The sequence below is a fragment of the Ostrea edulis genome, chromosome 2, assembly GCF_947568905.1.
Source record: "Ostrea edulis chromosome 2, xbOstEdul1.1, whole genome shotgun sequence".
Classification (NCBI taxonomy): Eukaryota; Metazoa; Mollusca; class Bivalvia; order Ostreida; family Ostreidae; genus Ostrea; species Ostrea edulis.
Window position 1 is genome coordinate 80,430,381 of NC_079165.1, and position 25,244 is coordinate 80,455,624.

A 25,244-nucleotide genomic window follows, 5' to 3' on the forward strand; every position below is an offset into this window, starting at 1 on the left:
ATGACTTGACAATCGGAAGTTGAAACTTCAGTACATCAAACATGGCGCACAAATATGAATCGAGAAATTGGAATTTATCGAAATTGTTGAAAACGGTAGAATAGAGCCTCACAAATCTTAAGTTGCAGGTTGTAAATTTATATATTGACTAAGAAATGTAGAATATCATTTTATTTACGTAAAGAGACACATTTTCTTGTTTTTTAATACTCAAAATACTAGTCAATTTTAAAACTTTTAATAGTTGTTTTTGAACATTTACAATACTAGACTTTTTATGAACAGGTAGACTTATAAAATTAATTTAGTTCATCATGTTTAAAGGGACTGATTCACGATTTCCCCCAAAATTTTCTTTTTCACTGTTAATGATGAAAATCTTCTGTCTCATGTGTTTAAAAGATTTCATATAAAAATTAAGGTTATACATTATCACAGAAGCTCATGTTAGAGAGTTTATTATTTGTTTTGTAAACAAAGATTGCGGTATGTTATTGTTTACGAACTTTTCAAAAGCAATGTATATCGATCTAAGTTTATTATAACTTTCACATTTCAAACATTTTTGGGGTAAAATGTGTCATCTAAAAGTTAAAATTTGTGACTAGGCAAAATTAAGATGCTTTATACTACAAAATCAATATTTCACTTGCTTGTTTGTATACATATAAAGACTTGAGTCTTTGTTTACATAACACAGATTCAAGGCTAAAATATTGCTTTTATTCTTGCATTCAGAAGGTCAAAATTTTGGCTGTCAACATTAAATGAGTTATATTTTTAATGTTTAACATCAAAAATGAAAAATATTTTTATCAAAATTCGTGAACCAGTCCCTTTAAGAAAGACAGTCTTGATAAAATAAATTGATGGTTCTATGATCAAGCTTCATTGATGGCCAGTTATTTGAATGGTGATGACACCCAAGATACTCTTCTCTTTACTATCATGCTTGGGAACATCTGAAAATAGACCTCTATTCAGGGGTTATAAATAGTCAGTCATACATATTGAATTTAAAGAAAAAGTGTATTTCACATTTATTTCACTTCTATGGGTGGTGCCGCACTATCTAAAATTGCTTCTGTGAGTGGTCCCTCATTACGTTTTTATGCTTCTATGGGTGGTTACCCAAATTTTAAAGTGCCTTCCCCGGGTACCTCATATGTTTTAATGGAACAGCCCTAAGGTAATTCCCAATACCACATCTTAGTATTGAAAACCTACAAATTTCTATCAAAATTTGCATGTATTTTGTCGAGGATGTATATTGACCAAATTCCCGAAGAAAAATGTGTTTAGCGGCCTTTCCCAGAGTACAGCCACTTCTAAAAATAGAACACATCACTTTAAAACAAGCAGTGTTAATATACATACTGTACATTTTAAGGCACTGTCTTTATTTAAACGATAGAAATGTGTTTCCTTCATATGAATTGAAGAAAATGTATTGCATTTGACTGTTTTCAATCATTTTCCATCTACTGAACCATGTTTTTGGTTTCAAGGTGATGAAAATGCACGTATAGTAGTCATATTTTGACTAATCATAGCCTACCATGTCCGGAAAATTGTGTTTTCAAAAACCTTCAGATTTTTTAAACATTTCAATATGTTTTACCTTTACACCCCAGCTATCATTTGACATCAGAAGTAGATAGGGTATCGGATAATTTGAAAACCCAATGACCCCCTCTAGGTTTAAAACCTTGAAAAAATGCATATTGGAAAATGGTGTCTAAAATTCCTATATCTGAAAATATGTTTCATTCATCATTTACATTACTAAATTACCATTTCAAGAAATATTACAGGGTGGTTTTTGAAAAACTTTAAAATATTAAAGCTTCAAATAGCTAAAACCCACTTTCAATGATTTCCGTACGCTTTAGGGATCGGGCTTGAAGTTAGAAAAATCCTAACTTTACTATGGAGCTTACTAAATCCATAGCCTACATCACATGAACACTGACACGACGTCACAATAGATGAAAAAATAAAATCAAGTCGCCATATCTAGTTGGAACAAAGTGGTGTAGATCAGAATTATTTTTATATTTTTAACGCTCATTTCGAGAATGCTAACCTATGTTCAAGTTACAAATTTTGGAAAATTCGAATATTTTAAAACACCCGAATTCTGTATTTCTCGCCCACTTGGTAATTTTTGTTCCTGCTAGTTTTTAACAATACGATACAGCCATGTGATGTGAGCATTAATAACATGTGACTACCGCGTACATTCCGAGTCGTTTTAATCAAAACATCAGTAAAGGTCATGTCCGGCTAGAAAAGTGTTTTAGATAAAAGAAAATTACATTACAACACCCATGATCCATACAACACCCATGATCCATACTGTACGTACAACACAAACGTACAACACTTGGGCCTAGAGATAGGGCCTAAATATGTGACAAATCTGTCAGTGTATGATCTAAATTGAACACCCTGAAATCATTAGACACAACAGAGATATACACATACATTGTATATGCACATTTATTATGGATTCGGAGGGCCTCGAAAGCGATTTTTGTCGTGTTAATAAATATAAAAATATTGCGGGGGGGGGGGGGGGGGGGGGGGGGGGGGTTACAATGTCAGTATAGCTTTTAAATTAGAGTATGCATATAAATTATTTAGTTTATGACAACATCAATCGTATTCTTTCAGGTTTAAATAAATTATAGGGAAAACATAACAAAAATATGTGACTGTCAGTACATATAGCTCACAAAAATTTGCATTTTTGAATAGTAGATTCGATATTTCTACCCATCATTAATGATCAGAATTCACACAAAAGAAATGGCCTACAGTAGATACATTGAAAGTTGGCAACACGATTTAACATAATATGTAATATTTGCAGAAATTTCACGGGAATTACTGAACGACTGTGTGTCATAACGCAATGTGTATGGAGAGTTTACGACTTCGCGATGTTCATAACTATAAGCATTTTCTCTCCCGGACGTTGTCTTGTATAAAACCGGCTTGTTTGTATGATTGCGATTCGTATGTTTTTGTTTTGTTTTTTTAATTCTAAATTTTTGTTGTTTGCTTTCAAACAATCAATCCTAATACGGTCTACAAAATGCCATCGAGTTCGTTGAATGTGTGATAATGTTCGTGACTCGTGAATAACGTTTCTAACGTTATTTGACGTGGTCTGGGGAATTACCTTAAGTATTAGCTTTTTTACTTACAAACATTATTTTAATCTGTTTTGAATTTTGATCCAGTAGGTAATTTCTTTAAAGTTAAGAAGAAAAAAAAGGTAATCTTGTCTAAAGAAAATGTATCTATAGAAACCTAGTAAACAAAGGGTTACAGGACCGTTCCTACCAATGCCTGGTGTGTTGTCGACCTGTTCTATTGTTCATCATAACTTATTAATCACTTGACTAAGACTGCAAATTTCTTTTTGTAGAAGGGAAACAAAGAAATCACGACAATAAAGAAACACAAGACTGTTCTGAATACCAAGGTACTGACCATCTCTGGCATTTTGATAGGGGTAGTAAATAAATCAATTTCCTGAAAAATTAAATCTTAACAATTTAACACGTTGGTTTCAGACAAAACTTTCCTGGATCGGTGAGCCAATTCATACAGACGGAAGGAATTCTTACTACTCCGCTGTGTCTATAAATAATGAAAAGGTACGAGAAGATTCCCAAACAGTTGCTTGTGTGTTTGTAGATCGCCTTCTGTCATCTCCCTGGTCTGTATTTCTGCAATCAGTGTGTTTCCATTGATTGTCTGTCTTAAGAATAAACTTGCACACTCTGTAACATTGGCATCTTTTAGACAAGGAACCGTTCAAGCAACATTTATATACAGTATGTGATGGGAATGGATCTAAGGGGATAAGGAAATGAAGTAATATCTCTTAAGAGTGTTCATATTTACCAGTATTGAGTGTACAGATAGTGATGATTTGATTATGTGTTGGACAGGTGAGCCTTGGTGACTTTATTTCCATCAAGCCTGAAGACTCTGGCATTCCTGTGTACATTGCCATGGTGAATTACCTCTGGGAGAATGCCAGTGGCAACAAAATGTGCCATGCTCAGTGGCTGTGGTAAGATTTCTAAATGTGCCATGCTCAGTGGCTGTGGTAAAATTTCTGTTGAAAGAATGAACATTTTTTCTCCTTAGATAAGTCCCATTTCAAGCAAGCAGATTGAGCAAACATTAGTACATGTACTGACTGACAATAAAAACTAAAGGAAACTTAAAAGTGAAAACTACATGTACTTTGTTTTGTCAGTGACTTGAAAATTGCATTAGTGATTTTGGTAATGTTAAAAAAAAAGTAACACAGTTGATTACCAGCAATTCATCCTAAAATTCCTGACATTGTTGTATACAATTAGTAAAATCTCTATATTTATCTTGCGGTCAAAATTTAATGTGCATGTGATAAGTTGTCTTCTTTCTTCACTGATCATTTATTTCCAAGTTTAATGAAGGATATTTGAGTATGTTCATACCATGAAATTAACAAAATCATTTAATGATAGATACGCACAAAATTCATGATTTTGTTCGTAAATATTTTCAATACTGTGTATTACTGCTTTTATATTTACAGCCGAGGAAGTGACACAATACTGGGAGAGACAGCTGACCCCCTAGAACTCTTCTTAGTCGATGACTGTGAAAGTATCAAACTAGAGTCAGCTCTCAAGAAAGTGAAAGTAAGCATAGACTTGAAACTCTCTGACTCCTTACACTTCTCAATTAAAAAAATAGAACCAGGAAGAGTTAAAACAGAATTTGAATAGCAGCTACATTTGAACTAAGATAATGTTTGTGCAAAAGTTTTGTTCTTTGTTAAATACATATAAATTTGTGTAGTAGGTTTTTCACAAGGACATGCCCCCTGACTGGTTTATGCAGGGAACCTCTTAATAATTCTGTTAATCTCCTGTGTTAGGTTTTACATAAGGACACACATCCTAATAATTCTTTAAATCTTTTGTGTTAGGTTGAACACATGGACACGCCCCCTGACTGGTTTATGCAGGGAACCTCCTAATAATTCTGTTAATCTCCTGTGTAATTCTTTTAAATCTTTTGTGTTAGGTTTTATGCAAGGACATGCCCCCAGACTGAAGGGAACCTCCTAATAATTCTGTCAATCTTTTGTATTAGGTTTTACACAATGACATACCTAATAATTCTGTAAATCTTTTGTGTTAGGTTTTACACAAGGACACGCCCCCTGACTGGTTTATACAGGGAGGTATAGAACATCCTGAGAAGGAGTTTCCAGTAGAAGATGATGGCAACACTTTCTTCTATCAGAAGTGGTGAGAATGTCAATACCTGGTGTAAACTATCCTTGTACTGTAATCGTAGATTTCAGATTTGAATGATTGACTATGCCCGCTTAAAGGCTATACAATTGCAAATTAATGTGAATAGCATGGGAGCTTCTTATTTTCTCTTTTTGCAACCATCATGCGCATCTGATGTCATGAAATACTAATATGTGCAAGCATCGACCAAGTTTGTTCATAGCATGACTCCTTGACCCTGGGTGGATCTTAGTGGGATTTGAGTTTTGGTAAATTGAGGAAATACGGGGAAATATTTTTTTGAGATCTAGAAAGTCTTCTCATAAACTACATACTTGTAATTTGTCAAATGCATATGCAAATATCCTTGTATAATGCAAATTCAGTCTTGTTCAAAGCATGATCTTTGTGGCCATAGTAGGCATTCAAAGTTTCACATCAGTGATTTTTCTACATTTTTTACAAGGGTCCTGTGGCTTTCGAATTGGGAAAAATTGTCGACATTTCAGTCAAATTGGGAAAAATCAATTTTATCGTAAATAAGTTTAAAATCATGTCAAACATTACATTATCTTTATTTTACACATCTAATTTTCTAACTATTCTATCCAAATCATCATTTCCATAACTTTTTTAAGTCTTATACATGTACTATATAATTCACATCGAATGTTTATTTTTTTCCAAATACGTTTTCCTTTCATAATATTATTATTGGGAAAAATACAAGCTAAATTGAGGGGAAATTAGCAATTTTTAGGAGGGAAAAGGGCCGAAATTCAGACCCTAAATGGGCCTTAAAAAATCACTGCGTGACATGAATATACTAGAGAAATCTGCTAAGGACAAATGTTAATTTGTCATAGTTATTCCCCATGAAAAGGTTTGTGAGATTGTTTTCACTCTGTTTGGGTTTCTTATCTATAGGTATGACCCAGATTTGGCCAGATTCGAGGACATACCCACACCTGAAAAACCCGAGAACCAGAGACCTCACAAGTTCTGCTTAAGTTGTGAAAGACTGGACCAGCTCAGGAAGGTATGATATCGGAAACAGGTTAGGTCATATAAAATAAATTATCTGGTTCTCTGGGCCCGCCTGTATCTAATAAAGTGGTGCCACACTAGAACAGGTTATGTGGATTTCTGGCAGTAATTCAGTTTGATTGGAATGAGTTAGGTCATATAAAATTGATTATCTGATTCTACAAAAGAAACTTGTTTATACATGTAGTCACATCAGCTTAGTACTATAGTTCTGAAGGTTTTCAATAGACCTTCTCCCAAGATTTGCATTCTCAATTTACATATAGAAGAAAATAATTGGTGAAGTGGCATTGTACAAACTCACTTTGTAAGGTGTAACAAAAACATGCTTTTAAATTGTGAGACCAAAAGGACTACATGAATACAATATGAAAATATTTTATATCTATTAGGATAAAAAGATGTTCTGTTTAGCCAGCTGAGGTGAAATTAGATTGTAATGTTTGAATTTTGGATGCTCTTCAGAAGGAGAATCCGTCCCTGGGAGCAGAGTTGGAGAACGAGAACTCCTCTCCCACTAAGGCGTTTTACAGCAGTGTCACACGGGATGCATTCGAGTACAAAATTGGGGAATGTTGTTACATCGAGCCCAGCGCCTTTGGATTCAACGTTAAACATCCTCCAGTCAAGAAGGCGAAATCTGAAAGGAAGGAGGTATGGAAAGAAATAATAGGAGAAGTTACCAACGATTCAAAGTTTGTTTGGTATTGGGATTCAGAAAAATAAAAAGTCCCTGTAGCTGCATCACCAGTTTTCTTTTCTGCCGTATTTACACAATGCTCGGATTACCTCTGTTAACCATGTGTTGTCACAGAGAACAAGAAATGTTGGCTAACTTTCTCATATTATTGGTCACAACAATGAAATTGATAATAATTTGAAATCGAATGATTTAACTAAATGAATCAATTTATTTTTATTCTTATGATTGGTAGAATTTTATTATGTTTTTACTTCCTGTGTATTTCACTGTGTATAGCACTTAGTACCTAGGTAGACCCTGGCCACTCCAGGTAAATAATATCTGTAATGATTAGGTCATGCCTACTTTTCCAGTAACTGTATGATCATGAAATGGGTCTTTAAAGACATTTTCAACCAAAATTTAAAAGATTTCAGCAATCATTTCTGAGCTCATTTTCAACAATTGCAGGTACAGTATGGAATTTGAAGGAATTTCTTCCCTTAAAATTTTATCTACCATGGCATTTAATCACCAGATTTCCAAAACTATGGAAATTTCAAGCATCATTTCTTTTCTGATGTCATGAGACCTTTGGTACTTTCTACATCTTTATTTTAGTTCAGTTAATGTGAATTTTTTTTAATGTACATGTATTTGATTCTTTGAAGAAAAAAAACACCTCTGCATTATTGTAAAGCTCTGCTGATAAGTGCTGATAAAGAACAATTGACAGAATTGTGAATTTTTTAAATGTATTTGATTCTGTGAAAAAAGAAACCAGGGGCGGATCCAGGAATTGTGGTTACGGGGGCGCCACTTTATGAGGCAGGGGGTCTGGGGGCCGTCTTGAGGCTCCCAGTGGGTCCAGGGCAAAGCTCCTGGATTTTACAGGATTTATAGAGCTTGAAATATGTCTCTTATTTAGTCATTTGTACTATTTTCTATCATTTTTTATAAGGTGAAATTAATAAAAATGAGGCAAATTTTAAGGGTTTTTGGGAAAAAATTAAGTTCTCCCAATACAGTTTTTCAAGAAATTTATTTCTCTGGGAGTAGAAGAAATTTTTGCTTTTATCGTTTAGTATATTTTTCTAAACAAGATACCACGATTTACCTTAAATTTGAAAATTTTAGGGGGGGGGGGCACCAGCTGCTCCCTCCCTTAAATCTGCCACTGCATTATTGTCAAGCTCTGCTGATAAGTGCTGATAGAGAACAATTGACAGGATACAATGTGTGTACTTACTTTTAAATGTTTTACAGAAGTTCTTGATTCTTCATGTAAAACTTCTAATTTCAGTAGTGAGGAATTGTTCTGTTATTATACCGTGGAGTCATCCAGAAAGTTTTAGATTCGATAGTATGCTATTTTCACTTCATTTCACAATAATTTGATTACACATCATGCAGATGGTATGATAAAATCATTTGATATTTTACAGGTGGATGAAGAATTATACCCTGAGGCTTACAGGAAGGGGGAATACATCAAGGGGTCAAATGAGTCCCTCCCAGAACCCTTCAGGATCGGACGGATACTGGCCATCTTCTGCAAGAAGTCTCCCGGGTCAAAGATAGCTAACTTAGGGGAGATCAAGGTTAAGGTGGCGAAGTTCTACAGGTGAGTCCAAGCAGAATCAATTCTCAGACTTTTCAATCAAGCATTCCAAACTTGTGGGAATTTGTTTCATGAATTTGTCTGTCCTTTGTTTATGGGGATGCTCTTCTCTGCATGAGCTAACAAACAACAAATCTTCTGTTCCACATTTAATTGATTAGCATGATGCAAAGTTTTCTTGTATGGAGTTTTAAAAAAAATTGTAGTATTTCGATGGAAGACAAATTGTTTTGTTTTGTAGACCAGAGGATACACATAAGGGGTCTGCGGCAGGTTACCATACCGACATGAACATGCTGTATTGGTCAGATGAAGGTCAGGTCTATTAGTATTTATGTAGAGAGATTTGTCTCCTTTTATTTCACCCACATCCTAGAAGAACAAATTTAAATCTTTGTGATTTTGATTTTACTTAATACTCTTAAGTAGCAATAAATGGCTGCTAGCAAAGGACAAGGGACGTTATTGCCTATATACCGCCGAGATTTTTTTTTCATTTTTTCAACTTTCATACTATGCTTAATTATTCTTTTTATTTACACAACTAGGATGTTCTTCTAATCCCACTTACATGAAAATGACGTAATATTTTATTATGACGTCATGAATATACGCTAAAAGATGAGCTGTTTAGCGGAATCTGTTGATTTGAAATAAATTATGAATAAACTTTAGCAAAAACAAATACTTTTGCATGCAACAACCAGATTTATATTTTGCATGTTTAATTATCCATTGATATTCTTTCATTATCAATATGGTGTCTGTTGTTGGCTGCAAACAATATGAATTTTAAAAAAGAATGAATGCGAAACCGGCTGTTTTCGATACGCAAAGTCAATATTTTGCATGTTATAGAACTGGGGGAAAAAAAACTTTTGCATGCAACAACCAGATTTATATTTTGCATGTTTAATTATCCATTGATATTCTTCTTTCATTATCAATATAGTGTCGGTTGTTGGCTGCAAACAATATGAATTTTGTATCCTTCGCTACATGAGTTCAATTGATAATTTTAAGCCTATTTTTTTCTCATTCAATACTACTATCAAGAATGGGGGGGTGGGGGGGGGGGGTTTCACTCAATATATCTTTATTCGCATATGAAAATAAGTGCCTGGGAAAAGCAATTAAATATACCACATTGTCTATACATGTACTCAAACAACTTCCCAGAGTCCGTTCTAGATTTAGACTGAATGTCGGTGCATACAATGACATGCCCACTGACTGATGTAATTTTCATTTATCAAAGATGAACACTATATGGAGAGAGAGAGAGTTGGAACTACTCTTTGTTGACCATTTAGGGGAATGTAAAGATATAAACACAGACGCATTTTTGTGAGGTTTTTAAATACATTTGCTATATGAAATATACCATCTGAAGTTACATGTACATGCATATTACTTGACGTGTTTTGCTGTACCCAAAAAAATGATATCCCATTCATGCAACATAAATCTGTATCGTTTAGTACATGTACATTTACCACACTTTATTCAATATATTTTGTAAATAAAAGACACATTTCATTCGTATGTACTGTAACATGTATAGTGCATACACATGTAAGCAGACCTGTTATATAGTCCTTGGTGTACATGGCATTTTTGAAGCTCGGCCAATTTTGGCCAATAACATCCCTTGTTCTTTAAAATGTGATGAAAATGTTTATCAATATATATTTGGGGGGAAGGGGGGGGGGCATTATTTTGGTGGAAGCTTTACTACAATCTACTGGGGATACATGTATATTGAAAATCAGGGGACTGACCTGAATTGTTCATAGTCTCCAAAATTCAACATAATCAATGTTGAACTTTCTGCATGTTACTTGGGATTTATTGTGACTTCATGATAAGCAACTTCAATATAAGTGTAGGAGACTTTATACACTTCTATGTGAGTGTTTTGTATCTTGTAAATTTTCTATGTTGCTAATCCAGAGGCTACAGTGGACTTTAAGTTAGTAAAGGGAAAATGCCAGGTGATGTACAGCGAAAATCTGAAGAGTTTGGAGGAGTACTTTGAAGGTGGCATGGACAGATTCTACTTTACAGAGGTAAAAATTGTAATCAGATGGTTTTGAGGGTTGTTTTTGTATGTAAAACTAACCTTTGAAGTACAAAGTGAAGTTATGATTTTAAATATACTTGGTTTATCATAATTGTGTTAATATACAACATTTTCTACAAAAAAATTGTTTTTAGTTAATGGGTCCAAGTGTGTTTGCTTTTATATGAATTTCTCTTTATTAATCCATAGCTATTTTCTGTTAGAAATAGTTGTGGAACCTTATACATGCATGTACTTGCCTATACCAATAGTGCTTCTTAATTACCATTTCCTTTACACATCATAAAGTGAATATTTCAAAATAAAGTGGTACTCGTCATCAACTTCCTAATGTTGAAAGTTACATAATTTACACTCTGAGAATATGTCGGAGTAAATCTTCCCTTCTCAATTATTTATAAATGTGCACTTGGTCAATATTTAGTATTCGAATGAATATACTAACTTGGTATTGGTTTCATGAAGTAAGGTTGCAAACACAATCACACACACATATTTGATAACAGTAGAAAATCAGACCATTTACAGCTCCACTATTTTAATTATAGTTGAACAATTTTTCTGTTCGTATGTAAGCATTTTCGATGGCACACTATAAATTTCCTAGGGAACATTTTCATAAGTTTTATACATAACGCGTGGATTCGACAGAGGAAGATCCCTTTAGATTTTCAGATTTATCTTGGGGTCATTTCTGACGAGTCAGGTTTCTACATTGTAGTTACATTAAAGATGAATCTATGCATCCAAGAAATATCTGATATTCTTTTAATTTTAGGCCTATGATTCTGAGACAAAAACATTTGAGGAACCCCCTCGCCAGGCCAGAATTTCTGGAGGAAAGGTAAAGGGCTTTAAGTAAACACTAAATTAGTATGTGTGGAATACTGTAAAATGTTAATATAGGAGTACATGTAATTTATAGAAATGAATGTAATTTCTTGTTTTAAAATACTGGGTATAAAAGTTCATACATTTTGCCAAAGATTCTTTTTTAACAAATTTGTAAATTCATAAACAGCTCTTTATTCTTTCTTGTAAACAAGTAATATGCACCATTCATCCTTGCATTTCGGCAGTCTTGCTCAAATCAAGAAAACACGAAGAATAATGTTCATTGAAAAAAAAACATCAGTAATGACAGTTTGTATAGTTTTGATTTCCAAGTTATCGCTGTTTAACTTAAGGGTAAGGGCAAAGGAAAGGGTAAGGGAAAGAGTTCTGGTCCATCAGTGGAGGAGACTGTAGAACCAAGGAGAGCCAGCTTCAAACGCCTGAGGACGTTGGATGTGTTTGCAGGGTGTGGAGGTTCGTGGCTTTAGATATGTCACATTGTACAGTGTACAATTGTTCATTGATTTAAGCATTATGGTGTAAACTTGCAATTGTACATGCAAGGATCTTTTGCAAATGATGTTTAAAGTTAAATTTTTGTTGCATTGACAATGATGCATTTTAAAATATGTGAACTAAGATGTCACTCTTGTTCATATCATTGTTTCTGTCTCGCCACAGAATATAATTTGTAACATTTTCATCTTAAAGTATTATTTATGGTTTTAAAACTCACTTAAGGAAATTGATGGATGAGAATGTTGAGGGTGAAACGGTATATCACAGTAATATATGTTACGATCCGATTCATGATACTTCATACTATATTGCGGTTCAGTATTTTCGGTCCGGATTAATTTGAACAGTCCGATTTGGCTTTATAATTGTAAAAGTGGCATCCGGTAATGGAAAACATGGTGCAAACCGTACCACTGAATTATTTCTCCCCCTGCAACCCTTTAATCTCTATAACTATGGGAGCATTTTGGATTTTGTGCAACGCAAGAAATGGTAGATGATGTTGATGTTTTGATCTTTTTAAAGAAGAACATGTAGTTGTAACAGTAAGGTGCAATTAAATGATACCAAAAGCAGTGTAGTTCATCTGTTATTATTCATAGCATCGTAAAAGTATCTTATCATGAGGCAAGGGTATCGTTGCACCCCTAGCTCAGAATTCACTGTAATTTATTTCCGGATAATGGGGATTTTTATCAAATAATTGGATAGAAAATTTGTTCATCAATGCACAACATCAAGTCCTGATTTATTCATCTCCAGTCGAGCATGACAGTCAAGTATGTCAAGTGTGGTATAGTTCTGTCCCAATGTTACAGTGAGTCCAGAACAATAAAGATATTGGAAGACAAAACAATATCGTGAATGGATCTGTTTGTAGGAATATCTGAAGGATTCCACCAGGCTGGTGTAGCCGAGTCGTGCTGGGCGATCGAGAAGGAGGAGCCGGCAGCACAAGCATTCCGTCTCAATAATCCGGGGTGTACTGTGTTCACAGACGATTGCAATGTCCTTCTAAAGCTTGTCATGGAGGTAATCAAAGACTGCATACAGGTCATGAAAAGTTGTACAGGTTATTTCCCTTTAATTGCAGTAAAATTTTACTAAAGAGGAAATTTGCTGTGCTTGAAATAAAACTGTTTCCTCAAGGACACTTAGAAAATATCTGCAACATAAACACCTTTTAATTTGAATTACACATGTAGATATTTTGATTTCAATAATTCTGCTCTGAAAGTTTTGGCCAGCACAGATTTCCTACGTAACATACAATCAGAAACACACTTGACCAGTTCTTGATGCTATAAACAGGCTGTCCAGCAGCCCTAAAATTCCTTTAAAAATCCTAATTTATTTTTAGCTTTGCTAAAATTTCATTAAAATGTTAAAATCAAGGGGAAATCCTTAAAAAAGCCCTAATTTTCCCTGTCAGTTCCTATTTTTAAAAAAATATATTTCTATTCTAGCAATTTTGAAAATGCATTCAAACTAAATTTGACCAGTGAATCCATGTGTCAAGCTGTTTATTGCTTGTGACTTTGTGACAAAGATGCGACTATTAAGGTTATAGCCAATGCTAGCTGGAGGACGCCCTTCCTGCATGAACAGTAATTTTTTGAGTTTCTTTATTGTCAAAATTGCGAAAGTAAGATCATTTAATTATTTAGTTATGAAATTTCTAATTTTAGCCCTAAATTTTCGTAATTTTAGCCCTAAGATTAGCCCTTATTTTTTGTCAGAGAGTGCTGAACAGCCTGTGTAAATAATTTTAAAATTAGTGGTTGCTTGTCTTTTGTTAGAGAGTGCTGAACAGCCTGTGTAAATGATGAATTAGTGGTTGCTCACTGAACAGCCTGTGTAAATAATTAATTAGTGGTTGCTTACTGAACAGCCTGTGTAAAGGATGAATTAGTGGTTGCTTGTCTTTAGTCAGAGAGTGCGGAACAGCCTGTGTAAATGATTAATTAGTGGTTGCTTACTGAACAGCCTGTGTAAATGATTAATTAGTGGTTGCTTACTGAACAGCCTGTGTAAATAATTAATTAGAGGTTGCTTACTGAACAGCCTGTGTAAATAATTAATTAGTGGTTGCTTACTGAACAGCCTTTGTAAATGATGAATTAGTGGTTGCTTGTCTTTAGTCAGAGAGTGCTGAACAGCCTGTGTAAATGATTAATTAGTGGTTGCTTACTGAACAGCCTGTGTAAAGGATTAATTAGTGGTTGCTTACTGAACAGCCTGTGTAAAGGATTAATTAGTGGTTGCTTGTCTTTTGTGAGAGAGTGCTGAACGGCCTGTGTAAATGATTAATTAGTGGTTGCTTACTGAACAGCCTGTGTAAATAATTAATTAGTGGTTGCTTACTGAACAGCCTGTGTAAATGATGAATTAGTGGTTGCTTGTCTTTTGTCAGAGAGTGCTGAACAGCCTGTGTAAATAATTAATTAGTGGTTGTTTGTCTTTTGCCAGAGTGCTGAACAGCCTGTGTAAATAATTAATTAGTGGTTGCTTGTCTTTTGCTATTGCAGTGACTGTTTACAAATTACAGCTCTCCTCAACAAATGTCCAAAATTTCAAATCTGAATTCTTAGGTGTTTTTTTTACTCCTTGGATAATGATGATCTCTAAGCTGAATTTGTTGCCACATCTGCTAAACAATAGAATGATGTTGGCTGTTTGGAAGGCTTACATGTATATATGATGTGCATTACATGTTGATATTTATTATCAGGGAGAGAAGAAGAATGATATGGGTCAGAAGTTGCCTCAGAAAGGGGATGTAGAACTCCTTTGTGGGGGTCCACCCTGTCAGGGATTCAGTGGAATGAACAGATTCAACTCCAGGGAATATTCCAGATTTAAGGTCAGTAATCCAGGCAGACCAGGGAATATTCCAGATTTAAGGTCAGTAATCTAAACAGACCAGTCACTCTAATCCAACTTTATGGTCAGTCTTTAAGGATACTTTTATGTGCATATTAAACATTTTAACTATCCATGATATCATTACTCAATATTTGGTATGGGGAAATTGCATAGTGTAAAACATTTTATCTTTGTTTTTTATCCTTTAATTGTGTATTGACATTAACATTTTACATGTAACTTCCATAATTGTGTATTGACCTGTCATTCATATTTATGTCTCCCCTCTTCCAGGGGGAGACATTGTTTTTGTACTTTCTGTCTGTCACAAAATCCTGTGAACGCTTCTATATGGCTTATTGGATAGACTTGAAACTTTGTACAATGCTTCATTGCCATTTGTAGATGTGCATATTGCTGGGATGGGAGGATCTAATTATTTTCTTAATAGTTATAGTGGATCTAAAAGGGGTGGAGGATGTAAAATAGCTTGTGAACACTTCTCCTATATGGCTTATCTGATAAATTTGAAACTTTGTACAATGCTTCAATGCCATTTGTAGATGTGCATATTGTAGGGACAGGAAGGATCCAATTGTTATCCTTAAGGAGGTATGCTACACCAGAGAAATTTGATATGGATGAAAAGTGGAGGATATGTACAACACTTTTTAAATTGAACACTTTCAAATTTACTTTATTTATTAAAAAAAAAAAAATGCTGTTTAATAGAAAGTAATATGAAAGAAATTTAAAACTCCTGCTTAATTCAAACCTGCGATTTGCAGTCCAGCAGTCGACGTGCTAACCTACTGAGCTACTCAGCTAGGCAATGACTTTTGAAATGAATAGACAAATATGGCTGATATTTATATTTTCATCCATGTTTTAAAAGGAAGTCAGCCATTATGAGGATGTAGAGTACCTCCTTAAAGTGATAGTGGACCTGAGGGGTGATGGGTGTAAAGTAGTTTGTGAACACTTCTCCTATATGGCTTATCGGAGTTCATAATATCTATGTTCCTGCCCATGCTTTCTTCTCCATACCATGCAGTACATTAAGGGGAGGAGGTTGCATTTGGTGCACTTCCAATGTGGGGAGCTGGGAAGACATTTGTTTTCCATTAAAAACAATCTCTAGTTCTATAATTGTGTATTGACCTGTCACACATTTTTCTTTAATTGTGTGGTGACACAATCTGTCATCTTTAGTACTATAATTTTGACATTTGATTTATTCTCGCGTTGTAGAACTCGCTTATTGCCTCCTACCTGAGTTACTGTGACTACTACCGACCACGATTCTTTCTGTTGGAGAATGTGCGGAATTTTGTCTCCTTTAAGCGCAGCATGGTACTGAAATTGGCGCTGCGTTGTCTGACTAGGATGGGGTACCAGTGCACGTTTGGTGTCCTACAGGCTGGTACTTACGGAGTCCCACAAACTCGTAGAAGGTTATATTTTATGCTTATTAACATCAAATTAAATTCATTTCTTTGTTGATTTGAATAACATGTTATGCATTTTACATACCGCATCCTACATCAGCCCATGTTCACTATATGCAGAATCATGTAAAAAGTTTTCCATAGGACTTGGGAGAAGATTTTTATAACAAAATATTAAATGTCCATTTAAAATCACTTGGATACATTCTGTTAAATCAAATTCACTGTCCATCAACACTAACTCAGAAAATGTTCTTGCTTTTTCCTAATGATTCTGTTGATTATAAAAAAAATCTGTTATGATTGATTGTATGTTTGTTTCACGTCCCGTCGAGAATTTTCCACTCATATTGAGACCTCGTTATCTCAATAGAAGTGAAATATTAAATATTTAGAATATATTTGCTAGGACAAGGGAGATCCCAATTTTATGAATGTAAGAGTTGAGCAGTGTCAAGCTGAAGTTTTCATGCTGTCTCACTGAAGCAGTGAAATTCCTCTTCTGACCTGGTGTTGGACTAGAGGAAAAGCTGGTTTAGAGGAGTGGCTGGTCTACTGAAAATTGAGATCTGACAAGGAGTTATGTCCCTTTTCTAAAGATTTTACTAAGCTTACAATTTATTCAGCACTGTACATTTACCTGAATGATTTAACTTCATGAATTTCTTTTGCTTGCAAAAACATACAAGCCAACAGTTTACTGTTTAATGATGTTTGCCCTAGATATGTCCAGTTTCACAGGGTATTGCATCATGTCTTTTTAAAACTTGACATGGATTTATAAACTATGAAGTTTTCATGAAACATCTGTATCAAAATGTTTTTAATTCATACTAAGAATGATACCACACCAGAGAATACTTGTGAATGGAAAATGAGGATATGTACCCAGTGAAATAAAAAAAACTTTGAATTTTTAATTTTATTTTGGGGGAAAATTACAGTTTTAGTATAAATAATCAGGAGGGAAAATTAAAACATCTGCGAGATTCAAACTTTGATCTAGAGATCAGCAGTCACACAAAACCCCACCGAGCTAAAACTACACAGTGGAATTGTAAGGACCAAAAACATGTTGCTAATATTTATTTTACCATATATGGTTCGAAAGGAAGTAGGCCCTTTTGACAATATGTTATTCATCCTTGATATTTAATCTTGTTGATTATTTCATCCAAGAAATAAGTTATCAAACAATAACAAGGTGTTTGTGAACCACATGTTCGTGATTAACACACCTCTGACCAAGAATTGCGTGGTTTGTTGCAGAACTAACTAAGACAGGTTTTGTAAGGCATTTTCTTTGTTAAAGGGAAAGGCAACCCTAACCACACATTTGCTTTTATGAATAAAGTATTACTTACTGATATCGTAATTGACAGTCTTTAATTATTTCATCAGCAACACTGTAAACATGACAAGTCACAAACAGTTAAGTATGGAGCCGTATAGATTTGAGCCCGTTCTTTCGCAAGCAGAAATTGAGAAAAGAAGACGTTTGGCTGAACCCAAGCACCTGTGGATGATCTTAGAATCTCATCAAAACCAGAACAGACGTCAAAATTATTGATTTTTGTGGTCTTGAATACAAAAGAGTTACACATCATTTTCAAATTGGTACTGAAGCTTATCTAGGGCATATATCAACAGAATTGTATGACAAATCTTTATCATATGATTAATCCTATCATTTATCATGCAAAAATCTTTTGGGTTGCCTTTCCCTTTAAGAAGGATAAAAAGATTGTTGCAATTTAACCGGTTTTCATGGGTGGATGGTATTTTGAGAATTCATGTACAACTACTTTCTGATATGTTCATTTTCAAGGAGCTGATTTTTAGGGGGCTAGTATTTAGACCTTTCACATTTTAGTGCGTATGATAAACCTTATGAAAATTAGGATGCATGCTAAAATTTGCTTCCACACAAACCAAAGTGAACATGCATACCCAAAATTCCTACACTACATTCCGTTGTTTGAAATCAGTGGCTACTCCAACCCCTGTCTATTTCTGAATACTAACCTAGAAATGACTGTAAACTTTGTCTTACAGGGCGATTATACTGGCTGCTGCTCCTGGAGAAAAGCTGCCATTTTTCCCAGAGCCTCAGCATGTCTTTGCTCCCCGAGCCATGCAGCTGTCAGTCCAAGTGGATGACAAGAAGGTCAGTAGATATACATACATGTAGATAGGTGCACACCTTGAGACAATGGTTACAGAATACTTTCTGTGAGATTTTGTTCTTAGCAAGTTCTGTCTAGGGATGAATTCATGAACTGCTGTGAAAATAGCATAACCCTGACCTTTGCATAAGGAAATGAAATCCGTGAATTTTGAATGGAGTAAAAATGGGATTTAATTCAGAATATGACTGGAACCTGTGTATAATAATTGACTTAGAATTTTCATGGAATGTTAAGATTCACAGTTTGAGAGGGATGTGATTTTGTTACAGATTATATTTGGGGATATGAATACCCACCAACTGATGAAAATTGAGCCCTCTCTACATATAATGATTCTACAGTACCACTATTAAAACGTTTTGTCTGTGTATTAGATCTCAATAGTGAATCAATCTCCGTGTTATTCTCTAGTTCATGTCAAACATCACCAGAGTGGAGTCAGCCCCGTTTAGGACGATCACAGTCCGGGACACTATGTCTGATCTTCCAGAAATCAGGAACGGAGCCAAAGCTGAGGAGATTTCTTATCAGGGGGATCCCCAGTCTCATTTCCAGAGGATTGTAAGTACTGACCGTCCAACCCCCATCCCTTACTCTACATATAGGGAGTACAGCTATACACAAAGTTAATCATATTATAATCCCCCATCCCTTACTCTACATATAGGGAGTACAGCTATACACAAAGTTAAATCATATTATAATCCCCCATCCCTTACTCTACATATAGGGAGTACAGCTATACACAAAGTTAATCATATTATAATCCCCCATCCCTTACTCTACATATAGGGAGTACAGCTATACACAAAGTTAAATCATATTATAATCCCCCATCCTTACTCTACATATAGGGAGTACAGCTATACACAAAGTTAAATCATATTATAATCCCCCATCCCTTACTCTACATATAGGGTGTTCAACTATACACAAAGTTGATCATATTATTAAGACACATTATGGTTACCTCCTTACTCTATTGATTGTCTTAATGATTTGATGTAAAGTAATTTCTGTGTTCTGGACATTTTTGGGTAACTTGAATCCCTCCAGTAAGTTACTCACTGTCGTTCATTTCTTAACCTTTTTGTCAGAAACTGCACCAATTTTCATAAAATTTCTCATAAGGTGGGGAGGGTGGTGGTGGTTCAAATCACTTTCTAGTATTTGATGGTATATTGTCTACTGATGTAAATGAGCAGTATTAGCTGCTTATACTAGGCACAAACGTTACTTGTGATTCGAAAGAAGAAGAAAACTTGGCTGCCTTTTTTACCATAGGGACATCCAGTTCTCAGAGTTTAAAAAACAGACATCATCTAAATACTCTAATAGGCAGATGAACATTCAGACCCATGGGGCCAGTTATTTGCAGTCAACACATACACCACATGCATCCACACACAAAGTCCTAATGGGTTTTTCCTCTGAGACACAGGGCATACCTGAGATATAAATTAACAACTGGGGGAAATCAAATGTCATTCACAGTTGTGTTCATTAAGTTAATAGAAAACATCCTGACATGTGTTTTGTTGCGTGAACCTTACTAAGACCATGTACAAAGAATTTCTAATGCTGAATATTGTTTTCAAAGGCTACATACCTCCTCAGAAAATTTTGATTTCTTTTGATCTTAAGTTTGGCAATGTACAGATTAATTTGAAAGAAAAAAAATATGACACTGCCTTTACTGTCAAAATTTTTAAACTCAAGTGACCAATTGCAATATTAGTTCTAGTCTGTCATCGTGCGTAAGCAATTGAACATTTTTAACTTCTTCTTGATAATTACCAGTCCAATTCTTTCCAAAGTTGGTATGAAGTATCTTTGGGACAAGGGGGACATAAATTGTATCATTTAATGTTAATGCACATATTATATTATGTAATATCTTTCAGCAGTGTAGGCACTTTTGATAGCTTTGAAATTTTAAGAACATTTTGTTTTATACTGTTGCTGATCATTATACCCCTCGAACGAAGTTCTGGGGGGTATATAGGAATCACTGTCTGTCCGTCCGTCCGTCTCCAGATTCGTGTCGGGGCCATAACTTCTTTGTTGTTTGACATAGGCATACCATATTTGGCACACAGGTGGATCACCATGAGATGATGTGTTGAGTACCTTCATGACCTCTATATGACCTTGACCTTAAGGTCAAAATTAAAGGTTTTTTTACAATGGATTCGTGTCCGGGCCATAACTTCTTTGTTGTTTGACATAGGCATACCATATTTGACACATGAGTGTATCACCATGAGACAATGTGTCATGTTCCTTCATGACCTCCATATGACCTTGACCTCAAGGTCAAAAAGGTTTTTTTTTACAATGGATTCGTGTCCGGGCCATAACTTCTTTGTTCTTTGACATAGGCATACCATATTTGACACATGAGTGTATCACCATGAGACGATATGTCATGTACCTTCATGACCTCCATATGACCTTGACCTCAAGGTCAAAATTAAAGGTGTTTTTACAATGGATTCGCGTCCGGGCCATAACTTCTTTGTTCTTTGACATAGGCATACCATATTTGACACATGAGTGTATCACCATGAGATGATGTGTCATGTACCTTCATGACCTCCATATGACCTTGACCTCAAGGTAAAAATTAAAGGTGTTTTTACAATGGATTCGTGTCCGGGCCATAACTTCTTTGTTCTTTGACATAGGCATACCATATTTGACACATGAGTGTATCACCATGAGACTATGTGTCATGTACATTCATGACTCTTTATGACTTTGACCTTTGATCTCGAGGTCAAAATTATAAGTTTATACCATGGATTTGTGTTAGGACTATATCTTCCATTTTCTTCTACAAAGGCATACTATATTTTTACACTCAGGAAAGAGGTAATTTATGCCTATTAACAACACCCTTTGGGAGATTGGGGTAAGCGGGGGGTATTCTTAGTGAGCATTGCTCACAGTACCTCTTGTTAGAATTTAGCTTAGATATTCAGAACAGGAAATTTTTTAGGTCAGCTGAGTAAACTCAGGTGACCTATTGCAATTGGTTGTCGTCGTGCGTTAACAATTGAACATTTTTAACTTCTTCTTGATAACTACCAGTCCAATTCTTTTCAAATTTGGTATGAAGCATCATTGGGACAAGGGGGACATAAATTGTAAATTTCAGGACTCCAGCACCTAGGGTGCTGGGCAAAATCTGCCCAAAATTGACCAATTTTCAAAACTCTTCTTCTCAAGAACCACACCTGTGAAAGAAAAACTAAATGCATAGTGATGTAGAGCAGGAAGGGCTCTACCAAAATTGTAAATTTCATGATCCCCGGGGTATGGGTTCTGACCCCAGGGCGGGGCCAAACTTTGTATATAGTGTTTATGTGTAAAACACTTAAATAACATCTTTAGTGCTATTGATACTAAATAGATATTTAGAAAGAACAGGTAGTCCTTTACGAAAATTGCAGATTTGATGATCGTAGGGGTTTTGGTATCAGGGTGGGGCCAAAATGGTCAGTTATTGTATGTGTGAACAATAGACATTTTTAACTTCTTCTTGATAACTATTATTCCAATTCTTTTCAAATTTGGTATGAAACATATTTGGAACAAGGGGAACATAAATTGTAAATTTCAGGACTCCTGCACCCTTGGGGTCATAAAGGCGGGGCAAAAACTGCCCAAAATTGGCCAATTTTAAAAAAAAAAACTTCTTCTCAAGAACCGCACACATGTAAGAAAAACTAAATGCATAGTGATGTAGAGCAGGAAAGTCTCTACCAAAATTGTAATTTTCATGATTTCTTTCCCCCCCCCCAGGGCGGGACCAAGCTTGTTATATAGTGTTAATGTGTAAAACACTTGAATAACATCTTCTTTAGTGCTATTTATACTAAAGATAGAGCAGGTAGTCTTTTACCAAAATTGTAAATTTCATGATCCCCAGAGTAAGGGTTCTGACCCCAGGGTAGGGCCAAAATTAGTATATAGTATTTATGTGTAAGTTTGTTGATACTGTATAAAATCTAAATGCATACTTAGGAAAAGCAGAAAAGGATGTACAAAAAATGATGAATTTCATAACCCAGGGTTATGACTTAGGATGAGTCCAAATTAGTCATATTTTTGATGTTTTAATGTTAATACACCTATTATTTAAAGCCTTTCATTAGTGTATGCACTTTTGAGGGCAGTGAAATTTTAAGAACACATTTTGTTTTATACTGTTGGTGAACATTAGAATTTAGCTTAATAGATATTCAGAACAGGAATTTTTTTTCTAGATTTCATAGCCCATGGAAGTAGCGATACTTTTTCACTAGTACTCAGGTGACTGATAAGGCCTATGGGCCTCTTATTTCTTTGGAAGTAGTGATGAAAAAATTATTTTCCTATGTTCAGTTATAAGGAGATCTGGTCATTTTTGAGTTGATGGAATTTTCATAGCGATTACTTTGTACATACTACATGCATATATTAATCAATTGTAAATACATGTATATGTTAATCAATTGTACATACATATTATTATATAATTGCTTTATGAAAGCAAGTTATCTTTTGACCTTTGATACCTATATGTGTTTCATTTCTTGAACATTATCTTATGTAATCAATTGTGATATAGGAGAGGGCATTCTACGTTTGAAGAACTTGTGCTCAGTCCTGTTTGTCGGGAGTTCAACACTCCCTTTTCTTAAACGATTTGAATTTGTGGGTACGTTAAAAACAAGTGACTTTACAGAGTGTTTCCATTTTTTCTGCTTGTAGATAAGAGGAAAACAGCACCAGCCAATATTGAGAGATCACATTTGTAAAGAGATGAGTCCTTTAGTGGCAGCCAGAATGCAGCACATTCCCCTCGCCCCAGGGTCAGACTGGAGAGATCTTCCCAACATTGAGGTCCGGCTCTCGGACGGGACAAAATCAAAGAAATTGTAAGAGACCAGTACATGTAGTTTAATATAGAATATGCACAAAATTTAAAATGTTAAAAAGCGGGTCATGGAAATTGTAGTTGTATGGTGCTCCCTCCCTCTCTCTTTTAAAACACCATCCAGTTTGTCTTCCTGCTATAATTGAAAACCCATTATGATGCCACCCCCACTTACCAACAACATATTTCATGTTCTGAATGGCTTAATACCTTTTAATTACTGCTGCTAATTACTCCTGATTAAGTTGTTGTTGAGAGACTGGTCACTGAAAACTGCTAGGTAGAAATGTTTAGATTAAATAATGAAAGTAATTAACTCATAACATTAGGAGATCCAGAAAGTGAAACACAAGTTTCCGGATGTCACGCATTAAGGAGAAATGACACACCAGAGGAATTTGATTTGGATGAAAAGTGGAGGATATGTACAGTAATATTTTGAAATAGAAAACTTTTAAATTAACTTATTAAGGAGGTACGCTACACCGGAGATATTTGGTATTGATGAAAAGTGAAGGATTTGTACAATATTTTGAAATAGAAAACTCAAAACTTATTGATTAAAAAATGCAGTTTTAATAGAAAGTGATATAGGGGGAAATTTTTTTTTAAAACCCTGATGGTCTCAAACCTGCAATCTGCAGATCAACAGTCTATACGTTGCCTGACCGAGCTACCCGGCTAGGTAATCAGATTTAAAAGAAATATCAAATATTGCTGATATTTATAATTTCATTCATGTTTTAAAAAGTAATCAGCCATTATGGCAAAGTAGTATACTCCTTAACATTTGAATATCTTCAACTTTCTCTCAGATGTTACCAAATATGGTGTATCAAGGGTAAGAGCAACAATGATTGGAAAGTTTGTGGCCCCTGATTCCCAGAGGGCTTAGAAATGGGGCCAAAAACTTTCAAGAATTAATGCAGCTCTTCTTTATTGCTAGATTTGTTGCAGATAAGCTACATGTATGTGCATTATCATAATAAGGAAGGAGACCTCTACCAAAATTGTGAACTCCACAACCTTCTGGTCAGGGAATTGGTGCTATTTTTAGCTGAGTTGCAACGAAGTTGAACTCGGCTTGTGGTTTGGTGATGCGGGCGGTTGGGCGTCAACAATTAGTTTCCGGATGATAACTCGAAAAGTTTACAATCTAATCAAATGAAACTTTGATATATTGTTGGGTACCAGGTAAGGAAGACCCCTATTGATTTTTGAGAAAAATGGTCAACGGTCAAGGTCACAGTGACAGAAAATACAATGAATTTCAAAAAAATTTGGTTTCCGGATGATAACTCAGAAAGTTTAAATCCAAATCAAATGAAACTTTGATATATTGTTGGGTACCAGGTAAGGAATACCCCTATTGATTTTGGAGAGCAAAGATCAAGGTCACAGTGACCGAAAATACAATGAAAATTTCAGAAAAATTTGGTTTCCGGGTGATAACTCAGAAAGTTTAAATCCAAATCAAATGAAACTTTGATATATTGTTGGGTACCAGGTAAGAAAGACCCCTATTGATTTTGAAGAACAAAGGTCAAGGTCACAGTGACCGAAAATACAATGAAAATTTCAGAAAAATTTGGTTTCCGAATGAAATCTCAGAAAGTTTAAATCCGAATCAAATGATACTTAAAGATATTGTTATGTACCAGGTAAGGAAGACCCCTATTGATTTTGGAGAAAGTAGGTCAAAGGTCAAGGTCACAGTGAC

General features: G+C 35.0%; 1 protein-coding gene across 3 annotated transcripts in view; it reads left to right on the plus strand.

The window, feature by feature from the left end:
- LOC125682211 (DNA (cytosine-5)-methyltransferase 1-like) overlaps window positions 1-25,244 on the plus strand; it is a 59,985-nt gene that overhangs the window by 20,326 nt on the left and 14,415 nt on the right. For 2 of the 3 annotated variants that reach the window (XM_056155059.1, XM_056155060.1), the window contains exons 18-35: window positions 3,437-3,493; window positions 3,585-3,668; window positions 3,966-4,090; window positions 4,604-4,709; window positions 5,215-5,324; window positions 6,240-6,351; window positions 6,825-7,013; window positions 8,487-8,665; window positions 8,904-8,977; window positions 10,616-10,731; window positions 11,524-11,589; window positions 11,933-12,053; window positions 12,979-13,130; window positions 14,830-14,961; window positions 16,215-16,417; window positions 18,467-18,578; window positions 19,012-19,161; window positions 23,359-23,525. In XM_056155059.1, the coding sequence (XP_056011034.1) occupies window positions 3,437-3,493; window positions 3,585-3,668; window positions 3,966-4,090; window positions 4,604-4,709; window positions 5,215-5,324; window positions 6,240-6,351; window positions 6,825-7,013; window positions 8,487-8,665; window positions 8,904-8,977; window positions 10,616-10,731; window positions 11,524-11,589; window positions 11,933-12,053; window positions 12,979-13,130; window positions 14,830-14,961; window positions 16,215-16,417; window positions 18,467-18,578; window positions 19,012-19,161; window positions 23,359-23,525 (2,255 nt within the window). Of the gene's footprint in view, window positions 1-3,436; window positions 3,494-3,584; window positions 3,669-3,965; window positions 4,091-4,603; window positions 4,710-5,214; window positions 5,325-6,239; window positions 6,352-6,824; window positions 7,014-8,486; window positions 8,666-8,903; window positions 8,978-10,615; window positions 10,732-11,523; window positions 11,590-11,932; window positions 12,054-12,978; window positions 13,131-14,829; window positions 15,003-16,214; window positions 16,418-18,466; window positions 18,579-19,011; window positions 19,162-23,358; window positions 23,526-25,244 lie in introns of those variants that run through there. The other variant, XM_056155061.1, reaches the window with a different exon arrangement.